The sequence below is a fragment of the Hirundo rustica genome, chromosome 6, assembly GCF_015227805.2.
Source record: "Hirundo rustica isolate bHirRus1 chromosome 6, bHirRus1.pri.v3, whole genome shotgun sequence".
Taxonomy (NCBI): Eukaryota; Metazoa; Chordata; class Aves; order Passeriformes; family Hirundinidae; genus Hirundo; species Hirundo rustica.
The window spans coordinates 39857976-39877611 of record NC_053455.1 but is presented as its reverse complement, the minus strand read 5'-3'; the positions used below and the strand labels follow the sequence as shown (position 1 = coordinate 39877611).

The 19636-nt window shown below is 47.1% G+C and overlaps 2 protein-coding genes across 9 annotated transcripts in view; one reads left to right on the top strand and one right to left on the bottom strand.

Annotated features, from left to right (window-relative positions):
- NR1H3 (nuclear receptor subfamily 1 group H member 3) overlaps positions 1-10143 on the bottom strand; it is a 30886-nt gene extending 20743 nt beyond the window's left edge. For 2 of the 8 annotated variants that reach the window (XM_040068244.2, XM_058421021.1), the window contains exon 1: positions 9145-9225. The gene's annotated coding sequence lies outside the window, so the exon portion shown is untranslated. Of the gene's footprint in view, positions 1-8004; positions 8135-8708; positions 8769-9144; positions 9226-9561 lie in introns of those variants that run through there. The other 6 variants (XM_040068240.2, XM_040068243.2, XM_040068247.2 and 3 more) reach the window with 6 other exon arrangements.
- A 99-nt stretch (positions 10144-10242) lies between these two features.
- ACP2 (acid phosphatase 2, lysosomal) lies at positions 10243-19553 on the top strand. The gene is made up of 11 exons (XM_040068239.2): positions 10243-10361; positions 10451-10546; positions 10626-10712; positions 13087-13239; positions 13570-13668; positions 13821-13910; positions 16161-16293; positions 16369-16457; positions 17070-17176; positions 17396-17571; positions 17654-19553. The coding sequence occupies exons 1-11, from the start codon at positions 10266-10268 to the stop codon at positions 17788-17790; spliced, it is 1263 nt and encodes a 420-aa protein (XP_039924173.1). The 5' UTR covers positions 10243-10265; the 3' UTR covers positions 17791-19553.
- Positions 19554-19636: the final 83 nt, after the last annotated feature.

Sequence of the window (19636 nt, the reverse complement as noted above, 5' to 3'; positions counted from 1 at the left end):
CATGACATCATGGAAAACAGGACCACAGACTCAGTTTCTTTCTGGATGCCTTCTCTATATTTATTCAGCCATCAATGTCTTGTTCTGTGCAATTATACATAGCTATGCAAAACATAACAGTCAGGCATTCTTTGAAGCAACAGTTTTATAACTCAGAGCTTCCTTTGTCTTCCCTGAGAACGGAGTTTAAAAGAGACAAGAAGTAACGGTGTCACCAAGATCAGAAGCAATGACAATAATCAACTAGGTCCAAAAAGCTGGGTTTTTTTTTAAACGAGGCTTGCATAGAAGTTGGAAGGTAGTGGGGAGAATCAGAGAAGCCTCTCTCTTCAATAATTGTGGACTTTCTTGGGAGCACCACACTACAGAACAAAAACTTCGCCATGGAGCCTACACTCCTCCTTTATGACCCTTAGCCCCACAGATGTTTTAGCCCTGCTTCAGGGAAACATGAGTCAGACTCACAGCAGATTTGAGAAGTCACCCCAACGCTATTTCCAATTTAAAAAAAAAAAAAAAGAGAAGCAAGAATGAATACCCAAAATAACATAATAACATCCTGGTAGCAGAGAAGCCAGGGAAAAAAGGGCTAAAGCTAAACCATAAGGAATAAAAGGACCAATAAGATTATGTCTAGAAAAGAACATTTGCAGGCCTTTTTTTCTGCAGATAGAAAATGGTAGTGATAAATAACCCCCCAGCGTACTAGGGGTTTTTTTACCTGATTGTTTCCTTAAAAATGATTTCATCTCAACTATGCAGCAAGAGAACAGTATCTCATGATGCATGCCTATTCTAGCCAAGCACCTTTATCACTTAGAATCACAGAAGGGAAACCTCCTCAGCTCCTGAGGCTGTCTCAGTGCATCTCTTCAACACAGAACGTCAAACTGCTGCTGACTCCTCTGAGCAGGAATACAGCACAGTCCACTCACAGTGTTAAGCTACTAGAACAGATAAAAGCAAAAAAGAAGCAGCTGCACCATTTTACCAGAAAGACAAGATGCCAAAAGACACATAAAGCCCCAGGATATATCATGGCAAAACCAAAAAGAGAAACAAAAAGAGAATTTAAAAGCCCTCAACTCCTATCTCTGTCCAAACCACCTTCTCTTTCAAACTGGTCCTCTCCATCCCCTAACAGCTATGAAATTAGAGGATATGAAGAAGAGGGGCAAGAGGAAAGAACAGAAAGGGAGGGCTGCTTATAGTAAAATTGTTTATTCATTTTTCTGACTTCCCCCTTTCCTCCCACCTCAGGAGTACTTCCATCAGCATGCTGCACATCACCATAACTGATACAAGATTGTTTCTGGGAAACAGCCTCTTAACAGTCTCTCCATATAACACTTTGTATCCAAGCACCATTCCACCCAAAAGCATCAATCAAAACAAATACTACCGCTCACAGGCAAACCAGAAATACAGTACTGGATTGCAAAACAGGCAGGAAACTCATTAAGATTCCCTTCAGGGCAGTAGGGGAAAAGCACCGATTCCCATTCATAAAAGGATCATCCCTAGATGTAGCACAGAGGTCAGGAAGAAATTACAGTATTACAGAAATACCCATATAAAGAACAGATCACAGGGATACTGTAACAGAGTTTTAAACTGCTTCAGAGTAAGCTTGACTGTAGTCTATTCCCCACCCAAGCATCATCAAGAATCTATTTGGTCAGATTTTGCTAATATGCTCTTAGAAGAGCAGGAGGAGAGAGGCAGGGTTGTAGATGCACATATCCAAACACAGATCAGCCAGAAGACTGCAGCAGAGCAATAAAGGAGATCAGAAGAGCTGCCAAGAAACACAGTGAAGACTGGCAGAGGGGTGCAGGTCAGAATAAAGGACCATTAAGAGCTTTGCTGCAAAGTAAACTTGCGCTGCTTTTGACTACTCTTCTGGATTCTGGCCTGTATGGGCTATTTCTGCTTTGGGGGTCATTGCAACTGAACCCTCACTAGGTACTGTGTCAACAAAATAAGGAGAACCTCTCTGAGTTTTATAAAGCCACTGAGCAGAAGCTAGGAGGGAAGGGTTAAAGGTTGGAAAATAAGAGAAAGAGATCTGTGTGACAGGAAGGGAACATGTGAGAGGGCGTGTGACAGGCTGTGTAGCAGAACGTGTGTGTCGATCTCATTCCCTTCGAGGCTCTTGGCCAAATGTGGAGCTGAACTTTCTGCAGACTTTGTCCTGCCAAGTCATGTTCCCTTCTCACACTGCCTGACATCACCACAAATACTCAGCTCGAAAACAGTCCAGCGCCGGACAGAATCCACCGCTCCAACCCCAGCCAGTGAAATGGCTGCACTCATGGCACACCCACCAGATGGGAAAACACAGGCATCGACTCTCCTCACAGGTTGTCTCCAAGCACCAAGGAAGCCTCACCCTCATCCATGTAGAAAGTGCGCTACCAAGGTACAAAGACCAGAGGTGCAAACAGACCGGTGTTTTCCTACTGCCTCAATAACAGCTCAGAACAGACTGAAAGCGTGCACAAAGGCTCTAACAGAAAAACGCAAAAGAAAGTAAACATCAGACCATCTGAGTTTGTCACAAGCATCCCGCTCCAAGGAGTGCAGTCTATTCCCAACCCTGCCACAAGAAGGGAGCCATCACACATGACCCATGGACAAATAAGAAGCCAGCAATCCTGCAAAGACTGATGCTCCAGGAGGGTCTGCATAAAGCCAGAAAGCAAATATTATCCTATCAGAGCACTCCAATAACCCTGACTTCTCAGAAATAAGTGCAAATCTAAGATCAAGGCTGCAAAATGCAGCACATGTACAAGTGTGTGGGAGTAGGCAATGGGACTAAGCCAGCAAGTGGCTCCATTTCTTATTTTGACCCTTGTGTTTGATCCAAGAAGGGTGTGGATGGCCCACTGATTCTGGGACGCTGCTAAAGGCACCACCCAGAGCAAGTATCAGGGAGTAGCAGTGGAAGACAATACTGAGAACAATGTCTGCAGTCTCTTGTTTTTTTCTTCATCCTTCAGTCTCAGTCAGCCGCTTAAAAGCAGCGCTTTAGAAAATGCCCTCTAAGCATAACTGATATGGAGAAAATTCATGTTTTCTTCAGGCAAAGGGTTCTCCATTCTCCACTCCTGTTCAATTTCTACAAAAACAAACAGCAGCTTGGGAGCTTTCTGCAGACCAAGGAAAACTTCTTCAGTCCCATACAGGCCAGAAAGTTACATCCCCGCTTTTCAGACACACACCGATAACAGAGGCTACATTGTATGATCTATGGTTATTTCATAGCATACACTTCATTTCAAAGCGCTCTTCATAACAAGAGCTCCCTCTTCCTTTGCTAAGGAAGGTGTTCTGACACCTTCCTTAAAGGTGCATCAGTGCAACCTTGCCTGTCCACATGCTATATGTATCTTAAATCATATCCTTACCTAAGGCTTCCTGTCCAGACATGCAGATGCCTGAGAACGTCCATCTCACCAGCCGTAAACACAAAAGCCATCTTTTGAACTTCTTCCTAGCTCTGTCACAGAAATCAGCATATTACCCCTTTCCTGCACACAATGGCCAAAGGTGGGAAGCACAAAGTTGATGTTCAAGGGCCGGGTGACAGCTTTTCCTTCTACTCTTGGAGCTTGCAGCCGGCTGAGCTGAGCCGCCCTGCCTCGGTGGCACCTCTCATGCAAGCCAACGCACGCGCTGAGGGCTGCCCACAGGACTCTGAGCGTGCAGTGTGCCTGCATGTCAAGGCACGCACCACCACAGCAAGTCCCGAAGGCCGCTCCAGCGCAGGTTCGTGTGCCCACACAAAGCTGCACGTGAGTTTCTGCGGCAGACGTGCAAAAAGCCACCGCGTGTGCGCCTCTGACTGTGACATCCTCCAGCAACAATCTCCGGCAAGGCAAGCGGAGTCCTTCGGGGACTGCTGGCACATTTCTGCACGTACGCCCGTGGCAACCAAGACATACTACGGAGCTGTTACAGAAGCTTACCTGTTCACCCTCATTTCAGAAGAGCTCTAGATGAGACTACTTAAATACCAAACATTGTCCTCTAAATGGGTTTTACACCGTTTTCAAGATTACACTTGTTAATTTATTTTCTAAGTTAATGACTATTTATGATGAATTCTAAACCAACCACTTAAACGCATGCAGGCCTTATTCAGGCAGGACGTGGCTACTGGAGAATGTTTAAAAGGTCTAATTCCTAAACTCGAAAAAGTCACCAAGTCCACAAAGTCAGTACAAAACAATTCTTTCTTAAAAGGCAGAAAAAATAGTTTCTTCAATTCACTTATTAAATTAGTTTAGTTCACTCAAAGCTGGTGGAGGCAGCATAAAATGGGTGGGAGGTACCTCTCTCTTACAATCTCCAAGTGAAAACAAGCCAAGGAATGATGAGTTATGCTCATACTAAGATCTGTAAAGAGACAATTACCAAAACCAACCAGTTCATTCTGCTTAATACAAGTAACACTGTCCTGATAGAATCAGTTATTTAATAGCACACTCCAGAAAGCATATTTTCTCTTATGTATCCAGTGCATGATTTGTGTGATTATAGTACAATTATTAAAAAGTGCATATTTGATTTAACCTTTTTATTCAAATGCAGTTTTGTACAAGTCATGAGGAAAGAAATTCACCCAGTAATTACAACTGACCATTTTGTACTGTAAACATTTACTGTGATATAATAGCATAAACAGATGTATGCAGATACACTGTATCATCCTGTTTGGCGAGAGGCAGCAATAGATGAGCCTAACTGATTAGACTAAAGCTGCCTTTTAAGAAATTATCAAATGCAAAACAGATTTTAAATTAATTATTTAAATCATGGCCATTAATCACGATTTCTATCAGCACAGGGGAAGCCTTGATTTAAACCAAAATCGACCTTGTTTGCCTCTTAACTGCAGCAGGACCAGTGGGCCAACACTGCCCTGCTCCCTGGAGGAAGAGAGAACGGATAGACTTCCATGCCCTCTTGGTTTCAAGAAATTTTATGAGTATATTTGCCAATATTTTTTAAATCTTAAAACAAACTAGAAAGCTTTTTATGCCAGGAGACACCTACTCTCTTGTCAGTCATGTGCTTTAGCAAGAAGTCTGATACTCACCTAACATCTTATTTACATCTCAGAGAGGTTTCTATGAGTACACAATATAACCTGACTCTGCAACATAGCTTTTAAATTGCTTCAATTCTCACATCCCACAAGATAGTTCTCCTACTCAATTCTTACAGGCAGTAGTTTGGGTCTATTCAGAACAAGAATTAGAGTTCTCATTCTCTAACATTTTCTCTTCATTTCTTCACCGACTTCCCACTTAATAAACATTTATTTTTCCCCCTTCTTAAACCTATTGGGAAGGCCTGCAATGCTCTGCTCTCCTCTGTGCACTACCTCAGTTAACCTTTGTCCTCCCCAAATAAGACTGTTAAGAGCTTGACAGTGTATACTTCGAAGTGATTTATAATTTTACACCAAAATTATGTAAATAACCTTAACATTTTCTTTTTGACACTCCACAAAGCAAGTAATTTTGCTTTACAAGAAATCTGTTTTTGAGATCTCCAGATCTAAAAGTACAAGTTACACTAGCTTTAGAGGTGTCTCCCTTTCTGTGGGAACACAAGAAAGGAATTTGTCTGTTCCAAATATGGAAAAAAAAGTTATTTGGTCACAAGCAGGAAGTCACAGAACAAAACTGACACAGGAATGTTAAAGGGAGCCATTGTACCATTTCTAAGTGGTATATTTTTAAGGTCTGACTGACCACAGAGAGCCTCTTTTCATTTAACAATATTATACACATCTCTCAAACCTACAAGTAACTACAATGAAAATGCTAAGTCAAACATGGTATGTGTATAGTAGCAGAAGTATGATCAGCCTCTTTATAGCCTTAATAGAGACCTGTACCTATCAGAAGGAAGCACAACCCTGAATTCCCTCCTAAGATGAAGTTCCTTCACACAGACAGTTTCCAGACAAGAGAATGTGACTCTGCCTTCCTAAGTTTTATGCTGTGAGGAAAACGAGTTAATACATCCTGCAGAAGAGCAGCAGAATGCTCTCCTCCAGTGAAACAAGGTATCTTTGTATAGAATCATAAAATGGCTTCAAATGGACTTAAAAAATCGAGCAGGTTCAACCCCCACCATCACCGGCAGGAACACCTAAGTCAGTTCGGGAAGACTGACTTTTCTCCAAGGCTGTCAGGTGTGCCAATCTCATTACTTGGTGGGGGAGGGAAAAGAGGGAGAGTGACAAGCAATCTGATAAGCTTTCCTATTCAACATGCAAAGACCCACACATCTGCAACAATGAGACCTCCACCGCAGCTGCTCCCAGAGCAGAAAGCAGGATCATCCTTCAATGCAACCAAGACAAAGCACATTATATTCTACACTCTTCCTTGGGCAGATGGGATCATAACTTCTGAAAAATAGCAACAGTTTAAGACTTTTAAATTCAAAACTTGAAAATTCGAAAACTGTCAGTCTTGACAACCATACAATCACTGGCTAGACCTAATTACAAGAGACCTACTTCTCAGATGCGAGACCATCACCACTTGATCTAACATTCAACAACAGCAAAATATTAATCCCACTGTTTACTTTAGAACAAGCACGCAGAATTGCAAGGACTAATCCGAGAGAAAGGAGAAGAAAGTCATAGCAATCAAATGCACTTTAACACACTGGAAACACGACTCTTCCTGCAGGTATAAGACAGGGACAAGGCAGCAAACTCCTCCTATTTGTACAGCTGCAGGCCCGTCCTGCATGGCCTCCCCTGCCTCCCCGCACAGCCAGCTGGTAAGGGAAACATGCTGACACGGCACAGGGAGCTGCAGCAGCAGTAACTGGAAACAGCAAGCGACAGCAACCCCAGGCACACTGCCAGAACACACCGATTCTGTGATAAAGTTTCCTGTCCCTATTTTTTTAGATTAGGCAATTTATATATATATATATAGACAGTCCCTGCTGTGGTAGCTCTCCCTGCATCCCTTCACAACACAAGTAGCTGCAAGTTTCCTCTGGCAGCTACAGAACTCCCATGCAGCTCTACAATGACCCATTTTCTGTCCTCCCTCAGGCTTGTTTTAGATTTCCTCCATCTTTTATTTTGGGGGTCTGGGAGAAAGTTGTTAAATATTTTTACCCTGTTTTTTCTCCTGCAAAAGCTGGCCTTCCTGTATGAAAAAGGATGCATGGGCACATTCATGTGTAAGAACGAAGCATCACTGCAAGTGCTATATTTCAAAAAAGGATCACACCAGGAAGCCACAGTCAGTCTGCCCTCACAAATCTTGCAGCAGCGTCTTCTGGTGAACATGCCACAGCCGAGGTGGCAAAGAAGAGCAGCAAGACCAACCTCCACAACGTGTACCACATCCAATACCTTCTTTCCGCAGCCCAAATGACAGAAGGGTAGAGCTCAGCAGCAACTGGCTGAAGCTTTCAAAAAGTTTTTGTTTCTATAATTAAAACATAAGGAATGTTTTTCTACCTCAGCAAGGGGGTTATGTCTCAATTCAGACTCAAATAAAAAATCAAGCCCACCACTCAGTAAAGGAAATAAAAGCCATGTTTTCTGTTTTCTTTTCTGTCCTCAGGTACAGCCTTCTCTCTGACATCCAGGAACAGCAGATCAACGCCATGAACCTCGGAACAAGAAGCAGATCCGAGAGGACTCTTCCCTACAGACAAACATAACCTGCAGTCATGGCCAGAAACTGACACACAGTGATCCAAACTGTTAGTCAGAAACGTGACTCAGTGCTGGAGACTCCCTCAAAAAAGCCTTGCAGGGAAGGGCCCAGCTGTCCTTTTAGGAAAGAGAAGGGAAGGAAGTTCCAGGAGACAGGGCATTTCTCTTTCATCCAAGGCTTGCTTCCAGCCCATAACAAAATCCTGTCTTGACAATCCTGTAGACCTTAGTACTATAAGCGTCAGTGAAACGGGACAATGAAGAGTAACCACCAACATAAGCGAAGTTACCTTTTAACACCACCGTGCAAACTGACAGCCGTACAGACAAGTTTCTGTCCTAGAAAACTCACGACCGGGGTTGATAGGATGCAACAGGTGAATGACACAGAGAACTTCAAGTTGAGCAGAGAGGAAAGCTAACATGTTACCACAAAGCAAGTAAACACCTCCTGAGAGCACCTCGGGAGACAGCAGACAGACACCCGGGCTCTCCAGATACACGACAACAGCCACGAGAAACGGACACCGCTCTCCAGACGCCTCCGACCCTCTCAGCAAAGAGACTCTCCGAGATCGCGACGGCGCAGTCCCCGCCGGCAGACACCGCGCATCCCGGCCGGCGCCGGGCTCCGGACGCAGGCCGAGCGAGTGACCCCTTCCCTCCCGTCGGCCGGGCCCCGCTCGGGGGACGCCTCCGGCCCGGCCCGCACCCCGCCGGGCGCCTCAGTGGGACGGGCCGCCGCCGTCCCTCTTCCTTCCAGCCCCTTCCAGCGCCGCCCGGCCCGGCCCGGCCCGACCCGGCGGGCAGCACGACCCGGGCGGGCGGCGCTGCGCTGCCGGCTCCGGGGCGCAGGGAACGCCGCGGCGCTCGGGCCGGCGCAGGCCGCGGGGCAGCGCGTCCCGTCCCCGTCCCCCGCCGTGAGTCACGGCCCCGCCGGCGGCGAGAAGGAGGCGCCGCCGCCCCCACGGCCGGAGCCCGAGCGAAAAGTTACCGGCGCGGTCCGCGGCTCCCGGCGCGGCGCGGCCGCCGCCCCCCGTGGCGCAGGTGGCCGAGCCGCGGGCAGGCGGGAGGGGAGGGGCGGCCCGGCCCGGCGCTGCTCCCGGCGCTCTTCCCGGCGTTGTTCCCGGCGCCGCGGCGGAGCTGCCGTGATGTCACGCGGGCCCGGGTCACGTGCAGGCGCCGCCCGCCCCGCTCCGCCCCCGCGGGTCCCTCGGGACGCGAAGGCTCCGGGGCCCCGTGCGGTCCCACGGCCCGCCAGTCACCCGCGCCTGGAGCCCCGTCCCGTCCCGTCCCGTCCCGCGCCGCGCCCGCCGGCCTTGCCGAGCCTCTGCCGCCCGCAGCAGCGGAGCCGAACCGGCAGCGACAACGGAACAATCCCAAAGCAGGTGCCGCAGGAAGAGCGCGCGTGTTCCCCTTCCGCAGAGAACCTTTTCCTTCCAGCACTCGCCAAAAACCTCCTCAGTGGTGCGGTATCGGTAAACAAAGAAAAAAAAGAACGCGGCTTCGTGCTGTCCTAGAGATAGGAAACAGAATTTAGTTTAAATTCACTAAGCATTCGAGCATGAGCAAATTAAACGTTATTCCGTCCAGCTGAGCCTCGTGTATTGCACCAACCCTGTCCCGAAATAACCCCTCCGCTTCACAAACAATTTGGTACTCTTATTAAGACCTTTAACACACTTTCTAAGGCTGCGACCTAGGGAAAGCTTTAAGCAAATAAACAGGTACAAAAGAGCTGGGTTATGAGCCGCTGTGCTTCATGACTCCAAGACTACTTTGCAAACGCGAGAGCCGTGTTTCATTCTTTTCTTAAAAAAAAAGAGAAAGCGGTGATCGTCATTCACCTCCCTCCATGCACTTTCGCGTGGAGATAAACACTAAGCAGCACAAAATTCCTTTAACTGCCTATGATTTTTCCCTTTACACGACACCGACGACGTCCTCGGCCAACGATCCAGCGGATGCACAGACGGCAGCAGAAGCTGGGTTTCGTCTCACATTCGTCTAATTCGACCAAGTTTCATAAAGAACAACCAAAACTGGGCAAAACCCGCCGACGCTGGGCAGCCTCTTTGCCAAAAAGCAGGAGCAGCAGCAGCTTTCCATTCCACACGCGCATCCTCAGGCCGACCCGAGAGATGCGGCCATTAGCGACCCACGGCGCCGCGGCTGCCGGGCTGTGCGTGCCAGGCCGCCTCCCCTACTTGTGCCCACGAGTTTACCCAGGAGCGCATCGACAGCGTCAGAACGCTGTGACACCTCGCGTCCCAGAGCGAAGCTGCGGCGGGAGTGACACCGCTGCGCCCTGGCTCTCCCCCCCCGCTCCTACCGAGCGCCTCCGCAGGGCTTACAGCGGAGGTCAGCGCCGCCAGCCCGGCGGCCCCAAGGCGGCTGCTCCGGGCGCCGAGCGGGGCTGTCCCGCCGCCCGGATCCTCCTCCTCGGAGGCGGGCGCAGCGCCGGGAGCGCGGCCGGGGCTGTGCGCTGCGAAACCGCGTCCGCGCGGGCCCCCGGCCGGCGGCGCTCTGTTCCGGGCGCTGTGCGAGCGCCATGGCGGGCGGGCGGGCCGGCGCCGTCCTGCTGCTCCTGGCGCTGTGCCTGCAGCCGCCGTCCGCCCGGGCCCGCAGCCTCCGCTTCGTGACGCTGGTGAGGGCGACGGGGGGACGCGGGGGGAGCCGGGCCGGGCCGGGCCGGGATGGCCGGGCCGGGCCGGGGTAACGCGGTGCCGCCCGCAGGTGTACCGGCACGGAGACCGCTCGCCCATCAAGGCCTTCCCGCGGGACCCGTACCAGGAGAGCGCCTGGCCCCAGGGATTCGGGCAGCTCACGCAGGTGCGAGCGCAGCGCGGCGAGGCGGGGCGGGCGGCGGGGCCGGGGTCCGGACCGCCGGTGACGCCCGGTGCCGTTGCAGGTGGGGATGCGGCAGCAGTGGGAGCTGGGCCAGGCCCTGCGGCGGCGCTACCGCGACTTCCTCAGCGACACGTACCGGCGGCAGGAGGTCAGTGCCGCCCCCCGCTCCGGGAACCGGGCCGCCGCGCGGGCCAGGGCTGCGGGTGGCTCCTCGGGGGGGGAAACGCCGGCGCCGGGACTCGTCTCCGAGTATTTTCTTTCCTTAGCCCGTTCCAGTGCAGGAAGAAGAAGGACCCAAGCGCAGGCTCTGTGCTGAGTCTGGCCTCGAGGCACGGATCGGACCCGTCTCAGCGCTGCCCTCGCAGCGGGTGCGAAGGCAAATCCAACCAGAGTTGTGCGATTCCCACTCTGAAGTCCAGGGAACTAAACAGCTTTGTGTGTTGTAACCAGTGTTTGTTTCTTACTCGAGCTTGTGAGATTTTTTTTTTTTTTTTTCCTGTTATAATAGCGCACAAGAATGCAGGCAGTGTTGGCCCTGCCCTCCCCAGTGCACTTGAGGTATAATCTCACCAGAGCCTGTAAATATAAGTAGTAGTTACCGACCAGCAATGACCCTCTCATTTCCTTTCACCTGTAAAGTATTGACAGCTTCAGTCGCCCAAAGCCATTCATTCCTTTCTCTCTCATTAGGATGTTCTCACACTTTATAATTGGTCTTGAGAAACTGGTAGGTTTCTTTTGAAAAAAAACTCACAGAGCCCTTGTGGACCATGTACTAAGCACAGGGGAAATTATAAAAGATTTTTAAAAAGTAAGGAAATCAAAAATCCTCCCAGGTACCCCTGCTAACAATCAACTGGTATTGAGTCAATTGAAACATGAACAGGTGTCCAGAGGAGAGGCTGGTTCAGATGGAGAGCAGGCAGCCAAGGCCCTTTGTCCCGCTGCAGGCTCTGCACCACTTCAGGTATTTTATCTGAGCTCAATTAAGCTGACTGAACAGAGGGGCAAACTAAGAATCTCCATACACTTTTCCTTGTTCCTCCCCTTCTAGGGCTTCCCAGTAAGAACCCAGCTTGTCACAGTTCAGAATACATCCCTTCTTTGACATTTACTTCATCAACAGAACTTCCAGCATTGGCTCAAGCACAGATGCTTTAACTATGCTCAGTAGTTCCTTTCCAAACATACTTCACTCTTATACAACTTCTGCAAGTTGAAACTGTTTTCCTTCTCTTGCTTGAGAAAGAAAAGCAAACCAAGACATGTGCAAACAAAAGCTGTTCTGCTAACCAAGCCTGAACCCTTGCTCAAGTTGAGCAACCTCCCTTGTAAGAAGTGTTGCCTCTGGGTGACACCATATGACCGTCTGTCACCTGACTCAGCGACAAGCTGGAGCCTGGCAAAAGGTGCTGAAGAAAGCATGTACACTCGGGGCTTAATTGCTTGGGGTTTTTATGATACTTCTAGAATTAGGTCCTTATCTTTTAAAATATTTCCTTTTTATTTCTTCAGTTACCAAGGATAAAAGCAAACCTGTCTAATGAGTACAGGGTCAGTTTTTTCAAGCCACAGTTAAGATGTAAAAGTGGGCAGATATTGATTTCAGAGAAAAGACCTGTGACTGTAAAGTTTCTGAGGTATGCGTCACATAGGGGAGATTATATATAGAGTATATATATATATTATGTTTCTCTCCTAACATTAAAAAAAAAATCTCTGTCTTTACATATTTCATTCTTCAGGCTCTTTGTTGTTGTTTTGGACCAAACATGCTGTTTCCTGGGACATTCTTTTATGATTTCCCGTTGTTCCTCTTGTTTTATCACTGTTTTCCCTCCAGTTTCCCCTTAACTGTTTTCAGCACACAGATACCAGAACACTTAAATTTTGCCATTTTGACCTTCTGAATATTGCTGTATTTTTCTTGTTTCTCCTTTTTTGGCTCAGATATCTCTCTTCTGAGCTCTAGAATAGTCAAATCTTGGCCCATTAATGCTAAGAGCCCACAATGATCAGATAAAATCCCAGCCCTCCCTGTTTTTGTTTACTGTCCTGTTAGTCAGATCACTCTTGTCTTTGTTTCTCAGATGGAAAAACTGAGGCTTGAAGAAGCCATTTCTTTTCCTGAGCACAGTCAGGCATTCCTAGAACTGACAGCAGAATACAGGAGTTTGCCTCAGTCCTGCTCTGCAAATATAGTGCATTTCTTACCTGTGCCCATAGTTTTCTGCATCTTTGTCTTCCTCTTCTCTGGCTCAGGCTCAGACTCCTATCTCTAACCTCTGCACAGTGCACCTGGTCCAGACCAGAGAGCTCCAGCACTAGACAGCAGATTGTCCTTGTGTGTGTCCTTACAGTTTTGTCCAGGCTAGCATCAGCAGGCTTGGTGGCTTCGACTGCTTTCCCCCGTTGTCCGTGAGCAGCTGCAGGGCGCTTGGCAGCGTTCCTGGGCGAGTGCTGTGCCTGAGCATCTCCGCTTGCAGCAGTGTTAGTAATGGTGCGCTGTCCTGTCCTGGCAGATCTTCATCCGCAGCACGGACTGCGATCGGACGCTGATGAGTGCAGAGGCCAATCTAGCAGGCCTCTATCCCCCAGGAGGACAAGAGATGTTCAACCCTAACATCTCGTGGCAGCCTATCCCTGTGCACACAGTGCCCGAGTCTGACGAAAGGGTAAGTTCATCTCAAAGATATGTATTGACTACTCAAGTAGTGTAGTGTCCCAAAATATCTGCTACAGTCTTGATTCACATTGTCTGGAACTTCTCCTGGGACCTACCTTGCAGAGCTTTCCCTATTTTCAAGAAAAGATGAGAAAATTCAGGGGCTGGGTTCACTCAACATGTCGGGTGCAACACCCAACACATGGTCTGGAGTACGTCAGCAGGCAGTACTTGAGGCTGTTTATAGATGCAGTCAGGGTTTCATTACAGTTGTGCGTGTTTACTGCAAGTTCTGTACTCCGGCATTCTTGGTGACCTGGCTGCTCGTGTCTCTGCCCAGCTCCTGAAGTTCCCTTTGGCCCCTTGTCCACGGTATGAACAGCTACAGACTGAAACACGGCACTCAGCAGAATACATAAATAAGACCAAAGAGAATTGGGTAAGTGATTGTCTGCAAGAGATAAAGTGGTTCTAGGCTTGTAGTTATCACCTCTGTATAATCAGAGCTCTGAAAAGGGAAGAGATACCAGTGCATATAATACAGTATGAGATTAGAAAATTGAAGGCCTTTCTCTTTTCTCCAACCTACAGCAATTCCTGCAGATGGTGGCAAAGGAAACTGGGATCCGGAATATCTCTCTTGAGAGTGTATGGAGTGTGTATGACACATTATTCTGTGAAGTAAGTCTGGTCATCATCTTCTACCCACTGGAATCTGGTCTGTAGGATTCACTGGATTTAGTGGAAATTATTTTACAAAATCCCATGAAACAGCTTCTCATCCTACAATCAGAAGTAATGTTCTAATTTCAGAATAATAACAGTTCCTACTCACTAGAGGCATGTGCCAAGAATTACCTGGTTTTGCACCCTGTAACCTCCCACTCTGTAGCTCAGATATATATCATGTCAGAGTCAGAAAAAGTCCCACCTGCATAATAAGTATCTCTTGAAAACCGCTAGAAAATGACTGAAATCTAAAATCTTTAGATCTCTCTGGACAAGCCTAAGTCAAATAGCGTAAAAACAAGATCTCTGCAAAGTGAAGAAACATTATTATTTAAGCTGGGACCTTAATTAGGACTATTCCTGGTGCTACCTCTATCTTTCTTTAAATCATTTTACTTTCTGTGCTTCTGTTAATGCCATTATCTAAAAGAAAATAATGCTATCCTAAGTTAAGCGGGGTTCATCTCACATCTGGTTTTGACCTATTTTAAGGTCCTTTGTCAAAGAAAGACTCTAAAGACAGATGTTACCCTTTACTGTTTGGGATGGGGGCACCAAACTCTATTTGAGTTGATTTCTGTTGAAAGCACATCTCATGAAGACTTAAACAAAATCAGAAATTGGGTTAGCTGTGCTGTGATAATGCTAAACTAAAGGTCACATATCCCGGAGACTTAAAGTTGTTACACACAAGTTTCTCAGTGTACAGCATGATGAAGTAAATTAAGGACATCTTTCATGTCAAACTAGTGAATTACTTCTTGAATTATGGTCACAGTAAAGCAAAGCATTTTGACAGTGTCACACTAATTCTATGGATGTGCAAGACTGCTTCACTCGCTGGCAGTGGTATAGAGTGGTGTGCACTATTTTGGGGGTGTAAAGGATAAATCAGCAGGGAATTGCACTTTGCTATGTAAAGTAGCAGCTTGGGTTGCTGCAAGCTGAGATTATTCCAGTCCAGAGCTGCATTGTACTATGTGAATTTAGCCTTTGTATCACAAACCTGATTTCCTGTCTTGTAACAATCACAGTGAATCAAATTCTGTTGGGAACAAAATGGTCAGAGGGTTCAAAAATTTCAGATCTTCATTTTCAGGAGTCACTTAATGAGTTTGCAGATTGGGCCTGGAAGGCCAGCTGACAACCACCGTAAACCCCACAAACTTGGAGAACAGCCCACAGTCCCAAAGCAAAACCAGAATGTGGTTAAGGAAAGAGTATTTCTCACTCAGAACTGTACCCTCAGGCTGATTGCTCTCTTCAGCTCCTTTGGTCTTCCTCCTTTTTAGTAAGTCATGCAAAAAGTGCCCTGAAGAGGATTGTTTTTCTCACCTGAGCCAATAGAGTCATTCTACTATCTGGTTGGAGACAATAAAAAAGTCCAAGAAATAGCTGAACTTACTGTCTATTCTCTTTGTAAATTAATGAAGAACTAACTAAATATTTAAGCTGCTGATGGAATTTCTCTGAAGTGCTCAGACAGAATGGGCCCTTAAGGATATTCAGCCTCAACTTCTGGAAGTCTAATGGGATGTGGTAAAGAAAATTGTTCTCAGTAATGCTGGGAAACCACAACTGCTGTTTGTCTGCCATTATAACTAATCCTTACATGTAATGGGCTGGCTGTAAAGTAAATTCTTCTCTTGGTTTCCAGTTCTTGGGTTCCTGGGTTGGAGTACAGGGCTTTGTCAGTGGTGCATGACACTGTTACAGCCACAGAGCACTTGCTAACTTTTTCCAGTGTCTTTCAGTGGCCCTCAGAACCCCTGGGGAAACAGATGCAGGTGCACCAGAAACCCTGAGTTTGTGTTAACTCACTTATCTGTATTTTTTTCTTTGACCACATGTCATCTGCAGGGCAGAACCAGTCACATGTAAAGTTAATGCCCTAAGATTATTGTATCAATTACAACATAACCTTGTATTCCAGCTGTGCTTTCACAGAAATGTAGGTCCTAGGTTGCAGTCTTTATTCTTCTCATTACTGTTTTCTGAAACAACATCAAAACCCACATATATTCTTTGTATGCAGCGTAGCAGTGTGAGGTCAGAAGCACAAATAGAAAAGGGGCATATTACATATTTAAAATAGTGTAGGAAAGCAGCAGCAGTATGGGCAGGTCTCCAGACACCCTGCCCTTCTCTGTTTAATCTGTGACCTGTGCTACCTGCACATGAATATTCTGTTTCTCTTTCTAGCAAGCACACAAAATGGATTTGCCTGGATGGGTGACTCCAGATGTCATGGCTCACTTGAAGGAACTGAAAGACTTTGGGTTTGAATTTCTGTTTGGGATCCACAATCGGGTAGAAAAAGCTCGTCTGCAAGGCGGTGAGTACACCGGGGAGGGAGCCTCGTGCTGCTCTGTCTGGCTTTTGCCTCTTACCAGCTGTTCTCTTTCCTCAGGGGTCCTGGTGGATCACATAAGGAAAAATCTAACCAAAGCAGCAAATGTTTCTGCCCATCAGAACCTAAAACTACTTGTCTATTCAGCGGTAAGTTAGAGCTGGGGCTGGCTTTTAGCCATCTCCTCCTGCTTACAGGGGATTCAGGCTTGGTGATAGTTTTAATCCTTTCTAGCTTCCCTACAGCCCATGCAGTGATCAGGACATGCATCTTTGCCTCTGACTGGATGGGAGATGCAGTATCTGGCATCGTTCCTCTGGGATCCCTGAGGAAAATTCCCAAAATTCTCCTTGTTCCTGTTAGCTCAGGCTCATGAATTAGACTGGCAGACTTTGGGGAGCCACTGCTCTATTTGCTAGATGGGTTGATGCTACGCAAATGTGATGTTTCAGAGGTATGGATACGTTGTCTCCCCTTTCCAGCAGCTTACTGCCTGGAAAATCAAGCATCTCTTACAAACTGCTCTCCAGAGATTAATTCTTAAAAAACAGTGCAGGATATATATGGCTGTTTCACTTCCTCCCCTTCTCTGGCACCATCACAGACCACTGTTCTAGCAGTACAGTTCCTCTCCCATTTTCCAGATGGAAGTTACAAAGGTGACGTCCCCTCAGCACTGCCTTGTCCGTTACTGGTATGGTCTGAGCTGCTGTGCCACATCCCTAAGGGTGACTGATTCAGTTTTTTTCCCTCTTTCTCAGCATGACACCACACTTGTGGCACTGCAGATGGCTCTAGATGTCTACAACAAGATCCAAGCACCATACGCCTCATGTCATTTATTTGAACTGTACCAAGAGGATGATGGGTGAGGGCTGCAGTAAAGACGGCTGCTGTGATTTCACCTCAAGGGTTAGATACCTAGGCTAGGCTCTGCTCTCGGGGCGTGCAAGATTGCTCCTAGTGGCAGACTCTCATGAGGAAAACTTATCACCAGAATAAAGGAAAGGGTGTGCACATTGAGTATTTGGGACGGGATGACTTCAACTTGAGGAAAAAAACCCATCTTGTTGTGTTTCATTTTCAGTAACTTCTCTGTGGAGATGTTTTACCGGAATGAGAGTGGGAAGGAACCCTTCCCACTGACAATCCCTGGCTGTCAGCATAAATGCCCATTGCAAAGATTCTTGGAACTTACAGATCCTGTTGTTCCCCAGGACTGGGAACAAGAATGCAAGGTATCGAGCAGCATGCATGACACAGGTGAGCCCAGGCTTGACCAGAGTGTGGCAGAAGGGGAAAGTTTGGATGATACCATACTGACCACTTATTTTCTCCCTTACAGAACTCTTTGTGGGTTTGGCTGTGTGTGGATCCATTCTCCTTCTCCTTATTATTCTCCTCTTGACTGTGCTCTTTCGCATACAGTCCCAGCCCCCTGGCTACCGGCACGTTTCCAATGAAGGAGAAGAGCAGGCCTGACAGTTGCTTCAACTCCTTCCCAGGCAGTAGGAGGGAGCTGTGTCGCCCCTAAGGATGATTGGGCACCTTCAGTTACTCAGCATTCTTCTATTTTGGCCTTTACTTCCCAGAACAAAGCTGGACTTGATTTCTGGATGCTTTCTAAAGGTGGCATCCTTTATAAAGAACTGAGAAAATGAACTTTGCTACTCTAAGGAAATGACACCTTAACTTTGATGCCAATATATTGTGTGGTGCCCCAGTCCTCATACAGCTTACCCAGTCTGGGATTCCCAACATGGCCAGTTTCAAGTTTTCCTCCTTTCAAGTGACTGCAAATGTTACCACTCACCATGACTGTGGCAGAGACGCTTGGGCCTCCAGCAGCTGCCACATTCAGTTGCATTTCTCCTCAGGGTCAACCTACTTGGAGCGCTTTTCCCTCACACCACAGGGCTGCTGATGGTGGAAAGGCTGGGCTTGAGCTGAGGGTGCAGCTCACCAACAATGCACCCAGACTCATCTACTGTCCATGCAGAGGGAACTGCTGCAGATGATGGGAAGCATGTAAAAATGTTTCTTGAGGTTGCTGTCAAGTAGTTGCTGCTGGAAACTGGGTTTTTTTCCCCTCTTCACATTGTGGGTCAAGAGAGGACTGTATTGAAATCAGGACAAGACTGAAAACCTAGCAGTTTTCAATCAATCCTAGGATTTTGCTCAGAGTAGAATCAGAGTAGAACCCAAAGAAGTTCTAAGAGCTTCATGAGGGAGAGCAATTACTGTGACAGAAGCAAACCCACACTCAATTTCTTGTGCAATGTTGACTCTAGAAAGAAAAGTTGCCCTAGATAAGAAATTTTGTTTCTGTCTAAAGATCCCAAGTTTAAATTTTACTTCCTACGTCTGAACTTCAAAGACCTATTAAAGGGAGTATCGAGTGCTCCAGGCAGTCCAGATTTCAGCCCAAGGAAATGCTTTATTAGCAGAACCTTTTTATGCTGCAATTAAGAGATGTAGCAGAGCTGTTTACCTAAGACTAGATTAAATGCTGTTCTATAGTTTTTCTTCCTGTCTTCCCCATCAGATGAACAAGCAAATGTTAAGGATCAGAGTTGGCAGGTGACTGTGGATTCCTTTATTTGTCACCCTTGGGCATTTTGTCCAAAGTATGATTCTCCAGCCTGGCCTCTCTGCGCACTGCAGCTGCTGCAGAGACCTTTACACCAAGTGCTCACCACCTGTAGTTTTGTAGTTTTTGGCAGAAAATGAGACTGCAGCAGGCACCAGAATCACAGGCTCTTCACATGGTGATACTGCACATTCACTTCCTACTTTTACTTCCCTTTCTGGTGCAGTTCCCTTCCCCTCTTGGATGCAGAAGCCAGTTCTTAAGTTACAAAAATTTCCTTTTGTTCCCCCTAAGGAGTACCGTAGGGACTTTTCTCCACACCGTAATCAGCATCTGCCAGCATGGGAACCCTAAATCAGCAGAAGCAGCTTGCTGTTCTCAGCATCTTCCTCACCTTTGTGTCCTCTGAAGATACAAACTAGGTCTCCTGCAGAACAAGACAGTCATAAAGAAAAAGCTACTGCCTGTGAGAACAGGCACAAGAAAGAGGTAATAGAAAGTGCATTTAAGAGGACCAGACCTGTTATTTTTAAAGGCACCGAATTTTGCACACACAAAGGGAAGGTTTCTATGATGATTTAGACATTTTTGACTGTGAATGACTTTCTGTACTTGTTCCAATGCATTTCATAATTAAAATCAATTTCGCACTGAACTCTACTCCTCTTCTTGTCTAGGAGTTCACAGGGTTAGCACCAGTGTGCTCAGTGTTGGAAAGCAGGCAGAATTTACTGCAGC